This window comes from Hypoxylon trugodes (assembly GCF_022578975.1).
Source record: "Hypoxylon trugodes strain CBS 135444 unplaced genomic scaffold F4822scaffold_6, whole genome shotgun sequence".
Taxonomy (NCBI): Eukaryota; Fungi; Ascomycota; class Sordariomycetes; order Xylariales; family Hypoxylaceae; genus Hypoxylon; species Hypoxylon trugodes.
The window spans coordinates 2990953-3005937 of record NW_026250021.1 but is presented as its reverse complement, the minus strand read 5'-3'; the positions used below and the strand labels follow the sequence as shown (position 1 = coordinate 3005937).

The following is a 14985-nucleotide window of genomic DNA, read 5'->3' as shown; positions in this document are numbered from 1 at the left end:
AAGTGATTTTTTATGATATCGGACCTTTAGGTACGCCAAAAATTCACTTAATATTTTATTCTTCAACTAACATACGAACTTCATCCAACGCTGTTAAAACTACATTATTTTCTCATACCATTCTTCTCTGAATACCTTAGCCTATCAACATATTAGATTCGGGTCTGAAGGATTTAAACTACAAAGCTACAACAGGGGATCAAAGAATTGGGGAACCAGATCAAGACAACTTCTCCTTTTACAATATTTTTTTTTTCTCTTCCTCATCTCAATCATCCAAATATTTCGTCTGACTCACCTCGAATCTGCAAAAATATAACGGCTTCCACACCACGTATTACGCATCTATCCGTTGCTCAGATTGTCCGTAGCAAACAACTAATCATCCGTCTCTTGTCCCCTAGACAATTGCTTGTTCATCAACCAATCACTCGCCTTCCTTTACATTTCTGTCACTACTTTGCCCGTCCATTCACCACTATGCCGGGAGTCGATATAGCGCCCCTCGTGGCCGATGATATGAGAGGTACGTGAGATAGCAAACATTAATCTTACATTTTACATTTTAATATCGAGTCTCCTATGTTACTCGAGATCTCTCTTCCTTTTTCTTCGTCCTACATAACTCAGACGAGTGCTGTGTTACCAAAAAGAAAAAAGAGAAAGAAGCCAGTACTTAGACAAGAGAGATGCTGATGTATCTTGAAACGGCAGTCCTGGGCCAGGACCCTCTAATCCCTCCAGCACTACTTATATCTGAAATTCCCATGACCGACGCCTCCTTACAGACTGTTGTCAAGGGTCGAAGAGATGCTGTCGCTATCATCATGGGTCGTAGTGACCGTCTGTTAGTCGTCGTGGGTCCTTGCTCTATCCACGACCCGACCACAGCCCACGAGTACGCGCAGCGCCTTAAGAAGCTTTCTGAGAAGCTATCGGATGACTTGTGTATCATTATGCGGGCTTACCTTGAAAAGCCTCGGACAACCGTGGGTTGGAAAGGTCTAATAAACGATCCCGATATCGACAACAGCTTCCAAATCAACAAAGGTCTCCGCATATCTCGACAAATGTTCAGCGACTTAACTAATGCGGGAATGCCCATCGCCAGCGAAATGCTGGATACCATTTCACCTCAGTTCCTAGCAGACTTCATCTCTGTTGGTGCCATTGGCGCCCGTACCACCGAGTCACAGCTACATCGCGAACTTGCTTCCGGCCTTTCTTTCCCAATTGGCTTCAAGAATGGCACTGATGGAAATCTTAACGTCGCTATCGACGCTATTGGCGCAGCAGCTTCTAAACATCACTTCATGGGCGTGACTAAGCAAGGCTTGGCAGCTATCACAAGAACCAAGGGGAATGAGCATGGTTTCGTCATTCTCAGGGGTGGCAGCAAGGGTACCAATTATGATAAGGAGAATATCCAAGCCGCCAAAGAAACCCTGGCTAAGAAGGGACAAAAGATGGCCATCATGGTTGATTGCTCACATGGTAAGATCCCATCTTGTCCAGGTTCATCCAAGATTAAGCTAACCAACGGGCCAGGTAACTCAAATAAGGACCACCGTAATCAACCCAAGGTTGCCAAGGTCATTGGCGACCAATTGAGGGAGGGAGAAAAGGCCATAATTGGCGTCATGATCGAATCCAATATCAACGAGGGGAACCAGAAGGTCCCGCCAGAGGGTCCGTGTGGGCTGAAGAAGGGTGTGAGCATCACTGACGCCTGCATCGATTGGGATTCGACAATTCAGGTCCTCGAAGACCTCGCGGCCGCAGTCCGAGCTCGGAGGGAGAAGAACGGCGCACTAGCAAGCAATGGCCAAGGAGAAGAGCCGAAAACCACTCTAATTGAAGAGGAATAGGTCATCAAAAAGAGGCACATGACTTTTAGTACTCATTAGTTCATTCCGTATAAAAATTGATTCAGCTTTGAGCGGATCGAATTATGGGAAGATGGGTAGTACCTCTTATGAGGAATGTCCATGAAGTACGCATTATCTGGAATTCGTTAGCTCAACGACGACTATCTCAAAATTTTGATGGGGGGAACACCAAAAAATGGCTTGGGGCGTTCGGCTTTGGTCTACAGGGTATTTTAAAAAATTAGACGAATATATATGGCTTTCCCTCGCCATCCATACTTAGCTCGGCATTCAACATATAGGTGTTGATGCCAGGATGCGCGTATCCCGTTTCTAATATCCGTCGTGAATATCAAAGTTCCAAGGCCAAGTGAAATCTAAAGATATGAGACACATATTTCAAACGCCGCCGTCGGAGTATCCAAAAACACCGTTAGCGACGCCAAAGTCCGAATCAAAGCCCAGATTCACTCGTAGAGACCATCTACACACATATCTATATTTCATCTACTTAAACCCTGCCCATTGTCACGACCGACTGGCATATATTCACCTCTATCCGAAGAGGGTGGAACTCCTCCTCGTCTACTCGTTGCACTACCCAATCCCAGCGCGGATATCTTCTTGCCTTCGCGCATCTCGATAACCCTCTTAGCAGCAGCCCAACCTAATAAACCTGTGGTACCTAGAATGAAACCCCAGACGATAATTTGATCCTTGCGACTATCGCGCTGGAAGCACATGGCCACGACGTCGTTCTCCTCTGCATCTTTGCAGATAGGGAGATGTTGGGAAAGGCAAAACGCTCGAGTGCATTGTGTACAAGAAGCGGAGGCGGCTCGATCTTGGAGGGGTAGCGAACGTAACGAGTGACCAGACTCGGGAGGAGCCGAATTACTAAAGGAGGCAGAGGAATCACCTTGTGGACCGAGTTGGATCAAGGTGCTGTTCTTGAAGCAGGTACATTTACAGAACGTCGGCGCAGCTAAAAACAAAGAGTTAAGTTAGTCCTAAATATCAAAACAAGACGATATACATCAATACGAAGAGCGGGGTGACAAAGAAAGCGGGTTGGCTTACAGGCTGCGTTTACGTAGGAGACGAGGACCCCTATTAGAAGAAGTAAGGGGAGATGAAAAGGTATCATGTTGATAGTATTAGGCGGGCATTTATAATTTATATCGCAATGGAAGAATACCCTTGTACATGGTACAATTGAGTATGTGTATATACTAAGGCGTGACGAAAGAAGAGATGTATGTTGGCATGATCCAGATAGTGATCGTTGTTGTATAGCAGGTATAGAAGTATACAATTTAAGCTTGAATCTGGATGACGAAGATGAATCGTACAGTACAGTACAGTACCTATATATCATGTACCCCGATAAGATAAAGGAACTTGACCTTACAAAATACGGAACTGTGGCTGGGGAAACCCCACCAATTATGTACCAGAGTATCACTTTCAAAGTGGAGACAAGCGTCCCGGTATCGCGAACCCCTGCAATTTTTCAGAAAGTTGCAAACTCTCAATATCAAAAGAAAAGATAAAAAAAAAAACACGATTTAATCAATCCATTCACTGGCTGAATCTGGCCTCGGATTAGCCAATTCTTCACAATGCCACGAATACCACAATTAACACGATTAAAGGGGCTATCCAACCTACCTACTTCGATATCCCACTCTCCGATAATACCATTCGCCGGCGAACGTTGTACGTCTTGCCAGACCATCACAATCTCATCTCGGAGATCTATACCAACAAGATTCCGGTCATCTGCATTCATACGATTGTACTCGTCAGAGAAGCAATCTACTTCATTAAGTCGTGGTAATGAGGATATAGAAGTGTCAGAAGATGACTTGCCGCAACAATGGCAAACATCCGCCATGCCACCCCCACGTAGCTACGCCGAGAGACCCGACGAAGTATTAGACACCGCGTACGTGCCCGCGTTGACCTCCGAAGGCTTGGAATCAGTCGGAGGAGTAGAAAATTGGTGGGAGAAAGAGGCACATTGGCCCAAATCAGCCGACTTTGTCGGTTTCAAATCACCGAACAAGGTGACTGATCCTGCAGTCATAGAAACTTCCATCCGACAAGCTGTTGTAGAGGCGTTTACGCTGTCGCAGGCAGGTCGAATCGCCGACCTAACGAGAGCATGGCCAACAACGGAGCAAGAATATCTTCGTCGGCTCCTAGAGGTAGACATCCGCCTTACGGAGAATGGTGGCGTGTCGCTCGGTAGCAATTCTCATGTGGTGTTGGAATATTTTGACTCGCAAAACAAGCCTAGCGAAAGTAGCAATTCCACAACTGAGGAACCGGTGTCAGAGGGCCTGCAAAATGAACCGGTGCTCTCAGCTGAGGAAGCTCAGGTATTCAGAGGGGTATGGGGTGATAACTGGAAATCTATCCCTCTATCGGATCGCCAAATCAAGTTTGCTGTAAGTTCCAAACTCTCCAAACTCCACTCACTTTGAAGGTGCCTTGGCTCCTTAAATGGAAATGAAAGAAAGAAAGGAGGAACTAACGGTAATGCTACTAGGTCACAAAGCGAGTTTTTCAACTCACTGGCCAGCTCATCCACGATTATCAATCGTCGGATATCACTGATGTCCAAACTTTAATCCATGTAATACAAAAGCCACCAAAGCCAAAAACTCTAACCCAGGAGATTCAGGAGCGTCAACAGGATCTCATTCAACTGCCAAACGTCTCGGTCGCAACAAAGCGCGTTACACGTGGCGACAAGGCAACAGCATTTGGAAGGTTTAAGTTAGTAGAGGAGGAACTGAAGAAGAGGGACCTACCCCTAAAGGGCCATGGCTTCGTCAGGAAGAACAAGGAGATGACATGGCTGAATGGTGGAGCATGATAACCAGAATAACGTACTGTATGATAAGCGCATCACCGTAGATATAGGGCGTCATGTATCAATATACAGAGAATCTTGTAAAAAGAAAACAACGGCGCTTTCCAGTCTCTGAGTCAATCATTGGTGGGTTATCATGTTTCTAGCCTTGACGAATATCAAAAGCTATTGCTAGTTCCCCGTCTTATTTATGGAGGCGCTGGGATCAGGCCGACGATCCATCAATCTACCGTTTGATGAAAGAAATACCTTGATCTAAAGGTGAGACCTCTTATATACATAGATCTGCAATACCATCGCAGGTACCTCAACCTTCAACACGACAACTAAAATGTAGAATTTTAATTAAAAGTATCGGGCAGCGGCTGAGATATGAGTCAAACCGGCTCGGTAGTAAGCAATTGCTAGCTAGCATATCTATTGTCTATTGAATGTGTATGAAGGTGTCCGTCCCCAATATTAGCGGTGATAGGTATGTTAGCGACTTCATATTCTATGAACCTGGAAGTCGACTTAGTCTCATTCTGTGAGGTTAATATTCTCGTCCGATTGTGATCGTCTCAGTTCGGAATCTGTGTGCTCTTGGCGATCCTGCACATCTCCAAGTTGTACTCTTCTCCTCGCATCTATGTACATCATATATTCTTGGTAGGTGTCTACGTCCCCTAAATTAGCTAGAGTGCAAGTATGAGGAGGGGATAGGAGTTAGAAGGGGAAATCCGTCTTAGTGAACAGTGTGAGATGGTTATTGGTGATTTCGAGATATACTTACGTGGGAGAACTTTGACGTCTTTTGGTACCGAAAATGTGTAATTGAATTGACCCGTCGGTTTGGCGTTTCCATGTTCAACATCCCTCACCTTACTATCTACTCGAACGTGCAATCGCGTCACCGGATTGTTCGCATCTTTTTGCTGCGGCTCGCTTCCATCCTCTTCCAGAATTGGTGGGTCCGTATAAACGATTGTCGCTGTTAAGTACAGGACACTTCCAACCGGAACAGGATTGCGGAACGTACATGGATCGGCACTGATGAAGGTCGGTCGTGCATGCGCAAAACTTGCAGCGCAGCACTGTATGAATAAGTTAGTGTGTACGATCGAAGGATTGGGGAGGTGTGGGCGTATCAAAATATCTTGGGCGCATCTCGATTGGAGGAAGTTGCGTTACTCCGGGGGTCATGATCGCTACATACAAAGGCTAGCTCAAACGTCTGTTTTAAATGAAAGCCACCAAAAATCATGGTCTGGTGACGATTGCGATATTGTGGCTGCATGATGGAGGCCGTTGAGAGCTGTGTCCTGGACATAGCAATGACATTATTGGGTTGACGAAGATTGTTGTTAGGATCGTGATAGGCTAGTTGTTTCAGCCAAATCTTGTGAATCAAGGTCGATTCGGGGTCATCCGGTTCGGTTTCCAACAATGAAGTCTTCAATTTCTCCTTCTTAGCTAGAGCCTTAGCCTCTCCTGCCTTGAAGATTCTCTCTTCCTCGGGATTGGAGTAGATTAGGCGTGGTATATTAACGGGTCTTTTGGTTTCAGGATCTAAAGCCACCATCGTAAAGGTACAGGTAAGTAACACATCTTCTGGCTTACTTGGTTCCCCTTCATCTCTGGCTCTAGCAACCTGGCATGTGATTTCCACACTACTTCTCCCCGAGGCGTATGTTACTCGCCCGCTATATTCGAGGTCACATATTTCCGTCAAAGGGTGGGCAATGGTAATGCGATCTAAGGCGGCAGTGACTGTCGTGACACCGGATCCAGTGTGCTTATAAACGATTATGCCAGACAGAGCATCAAGGTCCATAAAGATGGTACCCAGCCTAGAGTATGGTTATCTAGTTAGAGGCAGCGATGAATTGAAGGAGCGGGCCGAGGACCTTATATGACCGGAAGAGTTGATATATGTATCACTAAGCCAAGGATCACGACCAAGTGGAAGTACAACTCGATGGTAGCTATCACTCATCTTCTTCGGTGTTAGGTCGCGTTCCTGTGTACGGACCTTGTTCGAGGCAACATTCTTTCCTTCTTTCTGAAGCCTTAATGCTTCTATCCATGGCAATGGAAGACGGTTATCTGCTAAACCGTGAAATACACCATCTGTGTAACGAGCAGCTGTGCAGTGCAGATCTCTCCTAGGATAGAAGTAGTTTTTTCCTGAGGCCACATCCGATCTTCCAAACCGTGAAGATAGAGTAAGAATCCGCCGAACGGACATATTTTTAGAGGCCATAATAGAGTGAAAGTTGAAGAGTTGAGGTAATATAGTCAGCGACTAAATATGGACCTGCTTATCAGTATGATGAATTATTATGAAATCTATAAAATACTTAGGTACTTCTTAAGTTATTTAATATGGAGAAATATGTGAGCACGGACCTAGAAAGTCATTGTTCTTGGATAATACCTAGGTACCTGCCCACAAACTCGAAAAAAGGGATTTTTGAGCTCCATAACCTATATTCACGATAATCGACAACTACGGCATCATTACAGGCTCAAAAAAATAGCAAAAAATACAGTAATACACGCCTCAGGCGGGGGTCGAACCTACAGGCAGCATTGGTCAGTTTCGTTGTCAAGGAAGTGGTATTGTAAAGTAGGTGGTGGAGAGAACATACCCGCAACCTTGGGATTTCATACAACTGGATGTAAAAGTCCCACGCTCTAGCCAATTGAGCTACCAAGGCGTTTAAATGGACGTCCGGAGTAAATCCGGACACCAGGATTACCATTGGATGGTAAGAATGCAAAATATTTGGCCTTATATGTGTTGTGTGCTTAGATTTCCCGAGGCGAGATTCTGTCATGTGACTTGACTCCACTTTATAAGCGATTGCCGTTCCGGGTTTTGTGGGTCCCCTTCCGCCGGGTTTACGATTGGAAAGAGCAATTGGTGAAAATAAACAGAGGCGCCACGTGTATATACCCTAGGTATCATATAATGGATGGTATACAGAATGACGTCTATCCACATGTATAGTGAACTACATATGCAGCTGCTAGATCATACATGTCTAGTCTAAACATTGAACCATCAACGATATATCCTTTGTGTCCTTTATATGGAACCTCCTAATCACCAAAGCGAGCCCAGCGCCAGCCCATTTCAATTCCCCCCAATACGCTGTTATTCTCTTTACTCCATTTTATTATTTAGGAGATGTAAACGATTAATAATAAATCCAAAAGGTCGTGAGGAAACATATGCTTAGTTATGACCTAGATATATACTGTAACTTCATGGGTTGAAATGCTGATAGCGATTTGACTTCAGTCGGGTGGTATACAAGTTTCCATCGCTCCCAAAATAGATAATTAGGACACTACTTTTCTGTGTTCTTAGGATAAACGTTTATGACGATTTCAGGGTACTAATTACCTAGGATAAAACAACGGGTGGAATATCAAAACCATCACTCAAGCACTAAGCGAGGGGTATACAAGGTATCAAAAAGAACTGTGGCTAGATCTTTGATTGCAGTTTGACATATTTTAACGAGTTGTAGTAATACATCTCGTATCACATATTTAGGAGGTTAAATGCTTGAGTAAGTAGGATACCGTCAATCTATTCAACTAGCCCTTGTGGTATGTTGCTGTAAGTCGTGAAGCAAATCTGAAACCTACGGCCAACAACGTGTTCCGCATAAGAAAACCACATTACCCAATTGAATTTATAAGCTAGAAATAAAATTATCTTTTTTTCGTTAGATACAATCAACATAAAAGTAGGCATTCGCATACCAATATATACTTAGTGATTACTTGTCTCTTATAAGGTTGCTGTCATCCTGTCAAAAGTCCCTAAAATTTAGGCCGGTATCCCGCTAAACATGCAGTTGTACGCAGCGTATGCGCACAATGCCGCGGGGTGGCTTACGTACAGGACCTAGCCCTGGGGTTATCTAAAAAAGACACGCAATCCACAAGGCTGGTTTATGGGCAGCTGTGGATGGTTGGGCTGGGCAATGCAATTGACCCACTATGTAGGAAACCCTTGTCCAAGAACAAACGTTAAACCTTGCTTCCCCACAATCGTCAGGTGCTGAGCGTTAGTGTACTTTACTTTACTTTAGTAGAAGTTAGGGGACCGCCATCGGCGAATTGCATTGTTCTTTCGCTTTTTCTTTATCATTAGGCTTCCAAACATCCATATAAATCTTTCCTTGGATGTTTTTTTTTATTTTTTTTTATTTTGTTATGTCAAGCACGATCTTCCAACCACCTAAGGAATTCTCGGAGGAAGGAAAGAAGCAAATGCGGGCCAAACTTTGCTTCGAATTTAGTCGCATATTTCCTTTATCTCGTTAAGCTAATGCCTCCTAGACCTAAATCTATTCATTTCTAAGACCTACAGTACATACCACCATACCTACATATTTCACTACGGATCGACCGAAGGAGCTTCTGGCGTCCTTGGGGTCCTAAAAGTTCCCCAGCCACGACGAACCAAGATTCCAGTCCCAACTCCCAATTCCTTGATTCCTTATTTCCTACCTCGTCATCATCCATTCTTTCCCCGCCAAAAAAGAGCTAGGATTCTGACATTTCTATTCCACTGGTCTTACGAATTGACCCCCTAAGCCTGCGAGTTCTGGCTTCTTTCTAAAAAATTAATACCCTTTTGTTACCATCGTCATTATCATCATTAGTATTTCCCCTTGCCTAATCATAATTATTTCCATTTTATCCTTTCATCAACCGACGTTATTCTCGACCGTTTAACTTGGTCCCATCTCACGCCATCTTCGTCGATACTCTTGCTTCCCCACAAACATGTTCGACTCTCAATGGTCGGACGTTACGCGAAAGCGTCCGAGAGAAGATGAAGAAGACACTTGTGTTGGCCTGGTTTGCATGGGAGAAGCCATGAATGGGAATCTTGGCTTCACCGAACATCGTAATGTCAGTACCTACCATCCATTACGTATATAAACATGTATTATAAGATAGAGTCCAACTCTACCTTCACTTTTCGTAGCTCACCAATTCGTGTCTATCCTAACCTCTACACACAGAAACGTCTACAGTCCCTTCCGCTACGTACTTCCCCGACACAGAAACGATGGTCTGGTCCACCAGGTTTCCCGGCGGCGACAGCAGCAACAACCCCTCCCACTACGATTACCCCGACCGATTCCGATTCGGAAGACGCGCAATATCCGCAGCAATCGAACCCATCCATGGATGTGGATAGGGACACAGATATGATGGTCGATTCTGCATCCGAACATATCCATCCCGCTTCATCCCAACCGGAAATCGTCGATCCTAGCACTACCGGACGCATGCCCACCCCTATACATTGTTCCTTCGCTGCACAAGTACGGGGAAACAACTGGGGTCCGATAAACCAGACGATGCACGCTGCAAATCGATTAGTCAACGCTCCAATGTCAGACGACGAAGTCGGCTTAGCGCAAGCCGAGCCTTTTCCTACGGGACACGATGAGTCCTCGGTGCCTCGGTCGCTTGGGGGTGCTGCTGAATGGTCAATGGTTCAAAACAGACGTCTGCCGTCTCCTATTAGTGAAAGTGGCGGCGAAGACACACCTACGAGCCCGGGCATGGTATTAGATTCTCGCTTGCCTGCAGCCGCTCAGCTTCAAAGGCCATATCTTCCTCACTTGCCCCATTCGACGAATCCTCATGCTATGGCCATCCATCCTAACATACAAACCATCCCTCCAGCTACCGACAGTGATGCTGGTATGATGGATGCCGATCCCGCGTCATCCCCTTCCTCGGCACCCGCTACACCATCACCAAGAGGCAAATTCGGACACTCGCGTAGCAAACACACGCTCAATTCCTGGACCCTCCAGCCCGGCATGAAAAAGTCGTTCAGTATAGGATACAGGGCCGACTGTGAGAAATGTCGTATGAAGATCCCAGGACATTTTAACCACATTATCATTTCGTAGATTAGGGGCAGCATAGAAGGTTCCGAGCCTAAGGTCAGATTACGAACGATGACGATACCGAAAACGGGCACACGGCGGCGCGAACGTCCCCCTATATTCCCATTTGTCGTCCCTACTACTATTTCATGGAGAGCATCAAACCCGTCTAAAATGGCATGCTGGGCCTAGTTGACATCTCGGAGACACCGAGCTCTCTTTACGATGTCACAGGGCTTGCTCGGAGGTTATTCGCTATCCTTTGAGTCGTATTCTCGGTAAATTATAAGGCGAACTAAATCCACCTAGATATCGTCCATGATGCTATTACTATTTTATTATATCATAAATTACCTAACGATTATCCGTCTTTGTCTCGCCTGAGACTCGCAGTCGTATGAAGTTTTTTTCTTTCTTTCTCACATCTCATGGTGTTCTCGGAAAGTAAACACCATAGCCAAGGCAACACAGCATCTCTTTTCTTTTTAAATCTATTGGATATATCATACTAGCTCATCCTCTTCCGCATCGCCAATACGTTCATTACCTCTATACCCAAAACACAGTCGTTATTGCATTAGGATCATCGGTTCTGAGAGGGGAAATTATGCATTCATTGGGGGGGAGGGGAAACCGGAAGTCACATTTAGAATTTGAGGATCCGGAATGCTTTCGTTAGCCTCGTATTTTTTTATTTTCGTTTTTTTTGCTCTACTAGGAGTTCAGCCGGTGGCGTTCAAAGGCAGGGAGGATCAATCATATTGAAAGGAGCTGGCTCAACGTAGTCGAAATGTTCCTTGTACTAATAGTGCAGCGATTGCGTGATTATTGGGGGACAGGAACAGATCAGACAGAAAAAATATATACATAAAATTTGTCTATATACCTACGCCTCCATAGTAATGAACATATCAAAGAATCGTAAGATCATAAAAGGATAGTTAATTTTCCGAAATTCCAGAAGATGCAGCTGATAGAATGGTTACAATCGGCAGGGGGAGTATTTATTCATGGTAAATGGTCCAATACGCCGAATTCAATGCCCCATCCTTCTACTACCTAGGTAGTTATGATACAGCAGTCTTCCCATCCTGAGCATGCCAAATTCATGCATGAGATCCGACTATCGTTGCAAACCATTCAACGTGTTGAATGACTAGCCAGCTCATTAAGCGGTTATATATATGTACCAACCGCCTTCCATTTTAATAATCCTTATATCGTGAAGATCCTAGCAGTAGCCTCTAACAACACCCATCACCACCAACCCTTTTTCTTATCTTCACCACCGTTGGACTTCCCGTCCAAGCCGAGTTGATCTAGGGGACCCCCTTTTCTTTGGTTCTCCCGCTCCTGTTCGAATGCCGCCTTTGCCTTATCCTTTAGCACTTGTTGCGATTCATCAATAGTCTTAGTGACATTTGAGTATGATGTTGATCCTGCGGCAGCAGCTGCCTCTCGATCAAAATTTAGAGACTCTTCACTTGTCTCCTCCTTTTTTAACCCGCCAAATAACCAAGAAGTGAAGCCCTTTTTCTTAGGTTGCTCGACTTCGTCCGCGCCGGACAGATTACTCTCGGTCAAGGCTTCACCAGGCCAAACAGTCCTCTCCGTACCCTCGGTTGCAACCATTGGCCTAGGCGCGGACAGTAAAGGGGGTAGGCTTATGCCTGACTGCCTAGCTTTCGCCTCGGCTTCTTCTACTAGCGCTATCTGATCTTCGGATGCCGTACCGGTCATGTACGCTAGGCGCGCAGCTTCCAAGCTATCGGCTCTGAGCTGCTTCTGGAGGGCAAAGAATTCGTTCCGGCGCTTGCGGTTGTATATCATCATATCGGCTGTCGCATATACAGTAACAAAGAGGGCGAGGCCTGTTGTTGGAAGGAGGAGCATCGGTCAGAATACATTTTTCATATATGATCTAGATGGGAAAGGAGGGGAAAAGGCAAGGCTTTTTCACAAAACATACCGCTGAATGTAATTAAACCTAATACGGTGAATTTATGAGCAGCATCGAAGTACCTCCTCGATACATTTACGACACGATCAAACCGCGATGTCTCATGTTTCCTTGCAGCTAAATGCGCGGCTCGTAACCGTCGTACCCGCTCTTCCATAGTCTCGGGCGTTGACGATCCAGGCATTTCTGGAGGCGGCATACGGCTTTGTGGTGATCGTGATGAAGGTGAGGATGAGGTCGGTTTCTGAGAGGAAGAGGCGGAGCTGGTGGATGAAGAGGAATTGGATGTGGCTTTCGCATTCGCATGTGGTGTATTAGATGTAAATCGCGTAGCGTCAGCGACACTCCGCGGACTATAATCTACTGCCATTATGTTGTATTCGCTGTATATGTGTAGTCGCTATGTATGAAGAGACCGTTTTTGAATATACTGACGTCTATTAACAGTATGAAGAGGTAAGTGGCAGTATGTGTATGTTGTTGAATCATTGCAGAATTGTTCAAAGATGGATAACCAAGAAATTTTTGGAGTTTTGCAGCAAATCGCCTGATCGATAAGTGCTTAGCTGCTTAGTTAGCTTCGTTGGAGCTTAACCCACTATACATACATAAGTACAGTACCTATGCACCTGTACTTAAATTCAATAGGAAAGCGGGGCAGTAACCGGAGTTTAACCATTCCATCCAAATCAATTGGCCAATAATATAAGATCAAAAGAAATCTATCAAAAGTACATGTACCCAACATGTCCTCAAGTTTGTAGCTTCAGCATTAAACAGTCACAACGTACGAAGTAATATGCTAAATAATTAAACGTCGCGTTACACGAACAGGTTGATGGAGATTCATTGATATATATATTCATCTCTCACAACTCACATACACACTTATGGCCCTTTGTTTCTTAAATGCATTCATAACATGCCAAGCTCATGAATTCCATCCAGGTTACTACTCGTCGTCGTTTCCACTCGCAGGTAATCCCGTGTAACCATCTCCGAGATCCTCTCCCAACTTCTGCCCATTGAAGATTAACGGTTTACAGTCTTGCAAAACAAATACCATCCGAGCCCACTGTAATAATTAATTAGCTTTGGGAACATTACACATAGATGATTCTTTGTTGAGGAGGGCTAGCATTGTAGGCCAAGAAGAGGAAAAGAGAAGTCGTGGTATTACTCACTCCTGTAGTGCTCGGATTGCGCCAGGCATGCATGGTAGCGCGCTGGACAGCTATGTCACCACGTTTCATCCGCGTGGCACTACCATCGTCTAATACCATATCGACCTCGCCCTCGACGACGATGCCAAAGTCCATAGACTTGGTACGATGCATTATACACTCGTACTGAGGGCTGAAGTCAACCATTCGGCAAACGACCCCATCTTTACTGACAAGTCCAAGTTTCCCTCCTGCGATTGCGTCATCGTGAAATTTAATATCAGCATCTCCATTCAGATCTGGCGGGGACACATTGGTATATATCTGGTTGAATCCCACTAGGTGCCATGGAAAGTCAGCATGGATACGCCGCATATGAGAGGGTCCAAAGGATATCCAATCCAGAAATCCCATTCCCTCAATAAGATGACACCTTTGAGTATGTTCAAACAGGTAAGGTACAGTCGAATCTAGAGGATGCATGTGACTTTCGAGGCTATGACAAAAACATACAAGCACCGCCATCGAATGGCTCCCAGCTCGAGGGACGCGTCGAGTATACGATTGCTTTACCCTTGTCATTGTAGCCGGTCAAATAGGTGGTGGTATTAGGAAGGCCAGCAGCGACCTGCGGAGGCTGCTGCTTCGTCGTTCCATCTGAAGCATCGGGGATAGATGACATCTTAGCGGATTCGAATAACTACTTTAGCACACTGACGACCGCGCGGTTTCTATGTTCAGGTTCGTTTCAAACAAATGTTGTAACGAGAATAAAATAAATGCTACGAAGCCTTACGATGGCAGGTAGCAGATGAGGGGTTGATGGGTATGGGAAGGTATCAAGCATACATATAAGCAAGGAAAGACAGCAGAAGAAAAGAAAGGCGCTGCGTAATTTGTGTAACGATGAAATACGGAAACTCCGAACTAATATGCACTTCCAACATTGAAGGTTGGAAGCCAGGTATCTAGGTACATATGTACGTACTGCCTTAGGTTTATGTAGATTGCTACGATGTACATGTATGCAGGCTACACCGGTATATCATTGGGGTTTTCCGATAGGTACCTACCTACCTAGGTACATACAGACGTACGGAGAGCGCCACTCGGAAATATGAGCCTAATATGGACATTAAAGTCTAAAGTAGATTATGTACATACATATGTACCCCTTATTATTGTATCTCTAGAATTGAAT

At 45.0% G+C, this 14985-nt stretch overlaps 7 protein-coding genes and 1 pseudogene across 8 annotated transcripts; 3 read left to right on the top strand and 5 right to left on the bottom strand.

Moving 5' to 3' along the window:
- Window positions 1-480: 480 nt before the first annotated feature.
- F4822DRAFT_430804 (uncharacterized protein) lies at window positions 481-1868 on the top strand (the record flags this gene model as incomplete). Its single annotated transcript, XM_051461366.1, has 3 exons — window positions 481-526; window positions 715-1494; window positions 1549-1868. The coding sequence occupies 3 exons, from the start codon at window positions 481-483 to the stop codon at window positions 1866-1868; spliced, it is 1146 nt and encodes a 381-aa protein (XP_051313823.1).
- A 174-nt stretch (window positions 1869-2042) lies between these two features.
- Window positions 2043-3193, bottom strand: F4822DRAFT_408465 (uncharacterized protein; the record flags this gene model as incomplete). The annotated part of the gene is made up of 2 exons (XM_051458574.1): window positions 2949-3193; window positions 2043-2853 (listed from the first exon to the last, which is right to left on the bottom strand). Coding segments are annotated over exons 1-2 (545 nt in total), but the record flags the coding sequence as incomplete, so codon positions are not given.
- A 156-nt stretch (window positions 3194-3349) lies between these two features.
- On the top strand, window positions 3350-4445 carry F4822DRAFT_408464 (uncharacterized protein). The gene has a single exon (XM_051458573.1). The coding sequence runs from the start codon at window positions 3491-3493 to the stop codon at window positions 4355-4357; it is 867 nt and encodes a 288-aa protein (XP_051313821.1). The 5' UTR covers window positions 3350-3490; the 3' UTR covers window positions 4358-4445.
- Window positions 4446-4812: 367 nt separating this feature from the next.
- Window positions 4813-6991, bottom strand: F4822DRAFT_444504 (Thioesterase/thiol ester dehydrase-isomerase; the record flags this gene model as incomplete). The annotated part of the gene is made up of 4 exons (XM_051463251.1): window positions 4813-5405; window positions 5522-5822; window positions 5945-6578; window positions 6636-6991. The coding sequence occupies 4 exons, from the start codon at window positions 6989-6991 to the stop codon at window positions 5269-5271; spliced, it is 1428 nt and encodes a 475-aa protein (XP_051313820.1). The 3' UTR covers window positions 4813-5268.
- Window positions 6992-7287: 296 nt separating this feature from the next.
- On the bottom strand, window positions 7288-7448 carry F4822DRAFT_t80 (annotated as a pseudogene). Its single transcript has one exon. The product of its transcript is annotated as a tRNA-OTHER (tRNA).
- Window positions 7449-9537: 2089 nt separating this feature from the next.
- Window positions 9538-10685, top strand: F4822DRAFT_430800 (uncharacterized protein; the record flags this gene model as incomplete). Its single annotated transcript, XM_051461365.1, has 2 exons — window positions 9538-9666; window positions 9780-10685. 2 exons carry the CDS (start codon window positions 9538-9540, stop codon window positions 10683-10685), a joined length of 1035 nt encoding a protein of 344 aa, XP_051313819.1.
- A 923-nt stretch (window positions 10686-11608) lies between these two features.
- F4822DRAFT_408457 (uncharacterized protein) lies at window positions 11609-13192 on the bottom strand. Its single transcript, XM_051458572.1, has 2 exons — window positions 12631-13192; window positions 11609-12532 (listed from the first exon to the last, which is right to left on the bottom strand). The coding sequence occupies exons 1-2, from the start codon at window positions 12989-12991 to the stop codon at window positions 11919-11921; spliced, it is 975 nt and encodes a 324-aa protein (XP_051313818.1). The 5' UTR covers window positions 12992-13192; the 3' UTR covers window positions 11609-11918.
- Window positions 13193-13286: 94 nt separating this feature from the next.
- F4822DRAFT_408455 (uncharacterized protein) lies at window positions 13287-14836 on the bottom strand. Its single transcript, XM_051458571.1, has 3 exons — window positions 14298-14836; window positions 13806-14122; window positions 13287-13696 (listed from the first exon to the last, which is right to left on the bottom strand). The coding sequence occupies exons 1-3, from the start codon at window positions 14464-14466 to the stop codon at window positions 13574-13576; spliced, it is 609 nt and encodes a 202-aa protein (XP_051313817.1). The 5' UTR covers window positions 14467-14836; the 3' UTR covers window positions 13287-13573.
- Window positions 14837-14985: the final 149 nt, after the last annotated feature.

Bases quoted from the DNA above. Each gene is read 5' to 3' on its own strand.
- F4822DRAFT_408464 (XM_051458573.1), top strand. From the start codon at position 3,491: ATGCCACGAATACCACAATTAACACGATTAAAGGGGCTATCCAACCTA.
- F4822DRAFT_408457 (XM_051458572.1), bottom strand. From the start codon at position 12,991: ATGGCAGTAGATTATAGTCCGCGGAGTGTCGCTGACGCTACGCGATTT. The intron at 12,533-12,630 runs GTATGTTTTGTG...TTCCAACAACAG, and splicing joins AGGTTTAATTACATTCAGCG to GCCTCGCCCTCTTTGTTACT.
- F4822DRAFT_408455 (XM_051458571.1), bottom strand. From the start codon at position 14,466: ATGTCATCTATCCCCGATGCTTCAGATGGAACGACGAAGCAGCAGCCT. The intron at 14,123-14,297 runs GTATGTTTTTGT...CATGGCACCTAG, and splicing joins GCCATTCGATGGCGGTGCTT to TGGGATTCAACCAGATATAT. The intron at 13,697-13,805 runs GTGAGTAATACC...TAATTATTACAG, and splicing joins GCAATCCGAGCACTACAGGA to TGGGCTCGGATGGTATTTGT.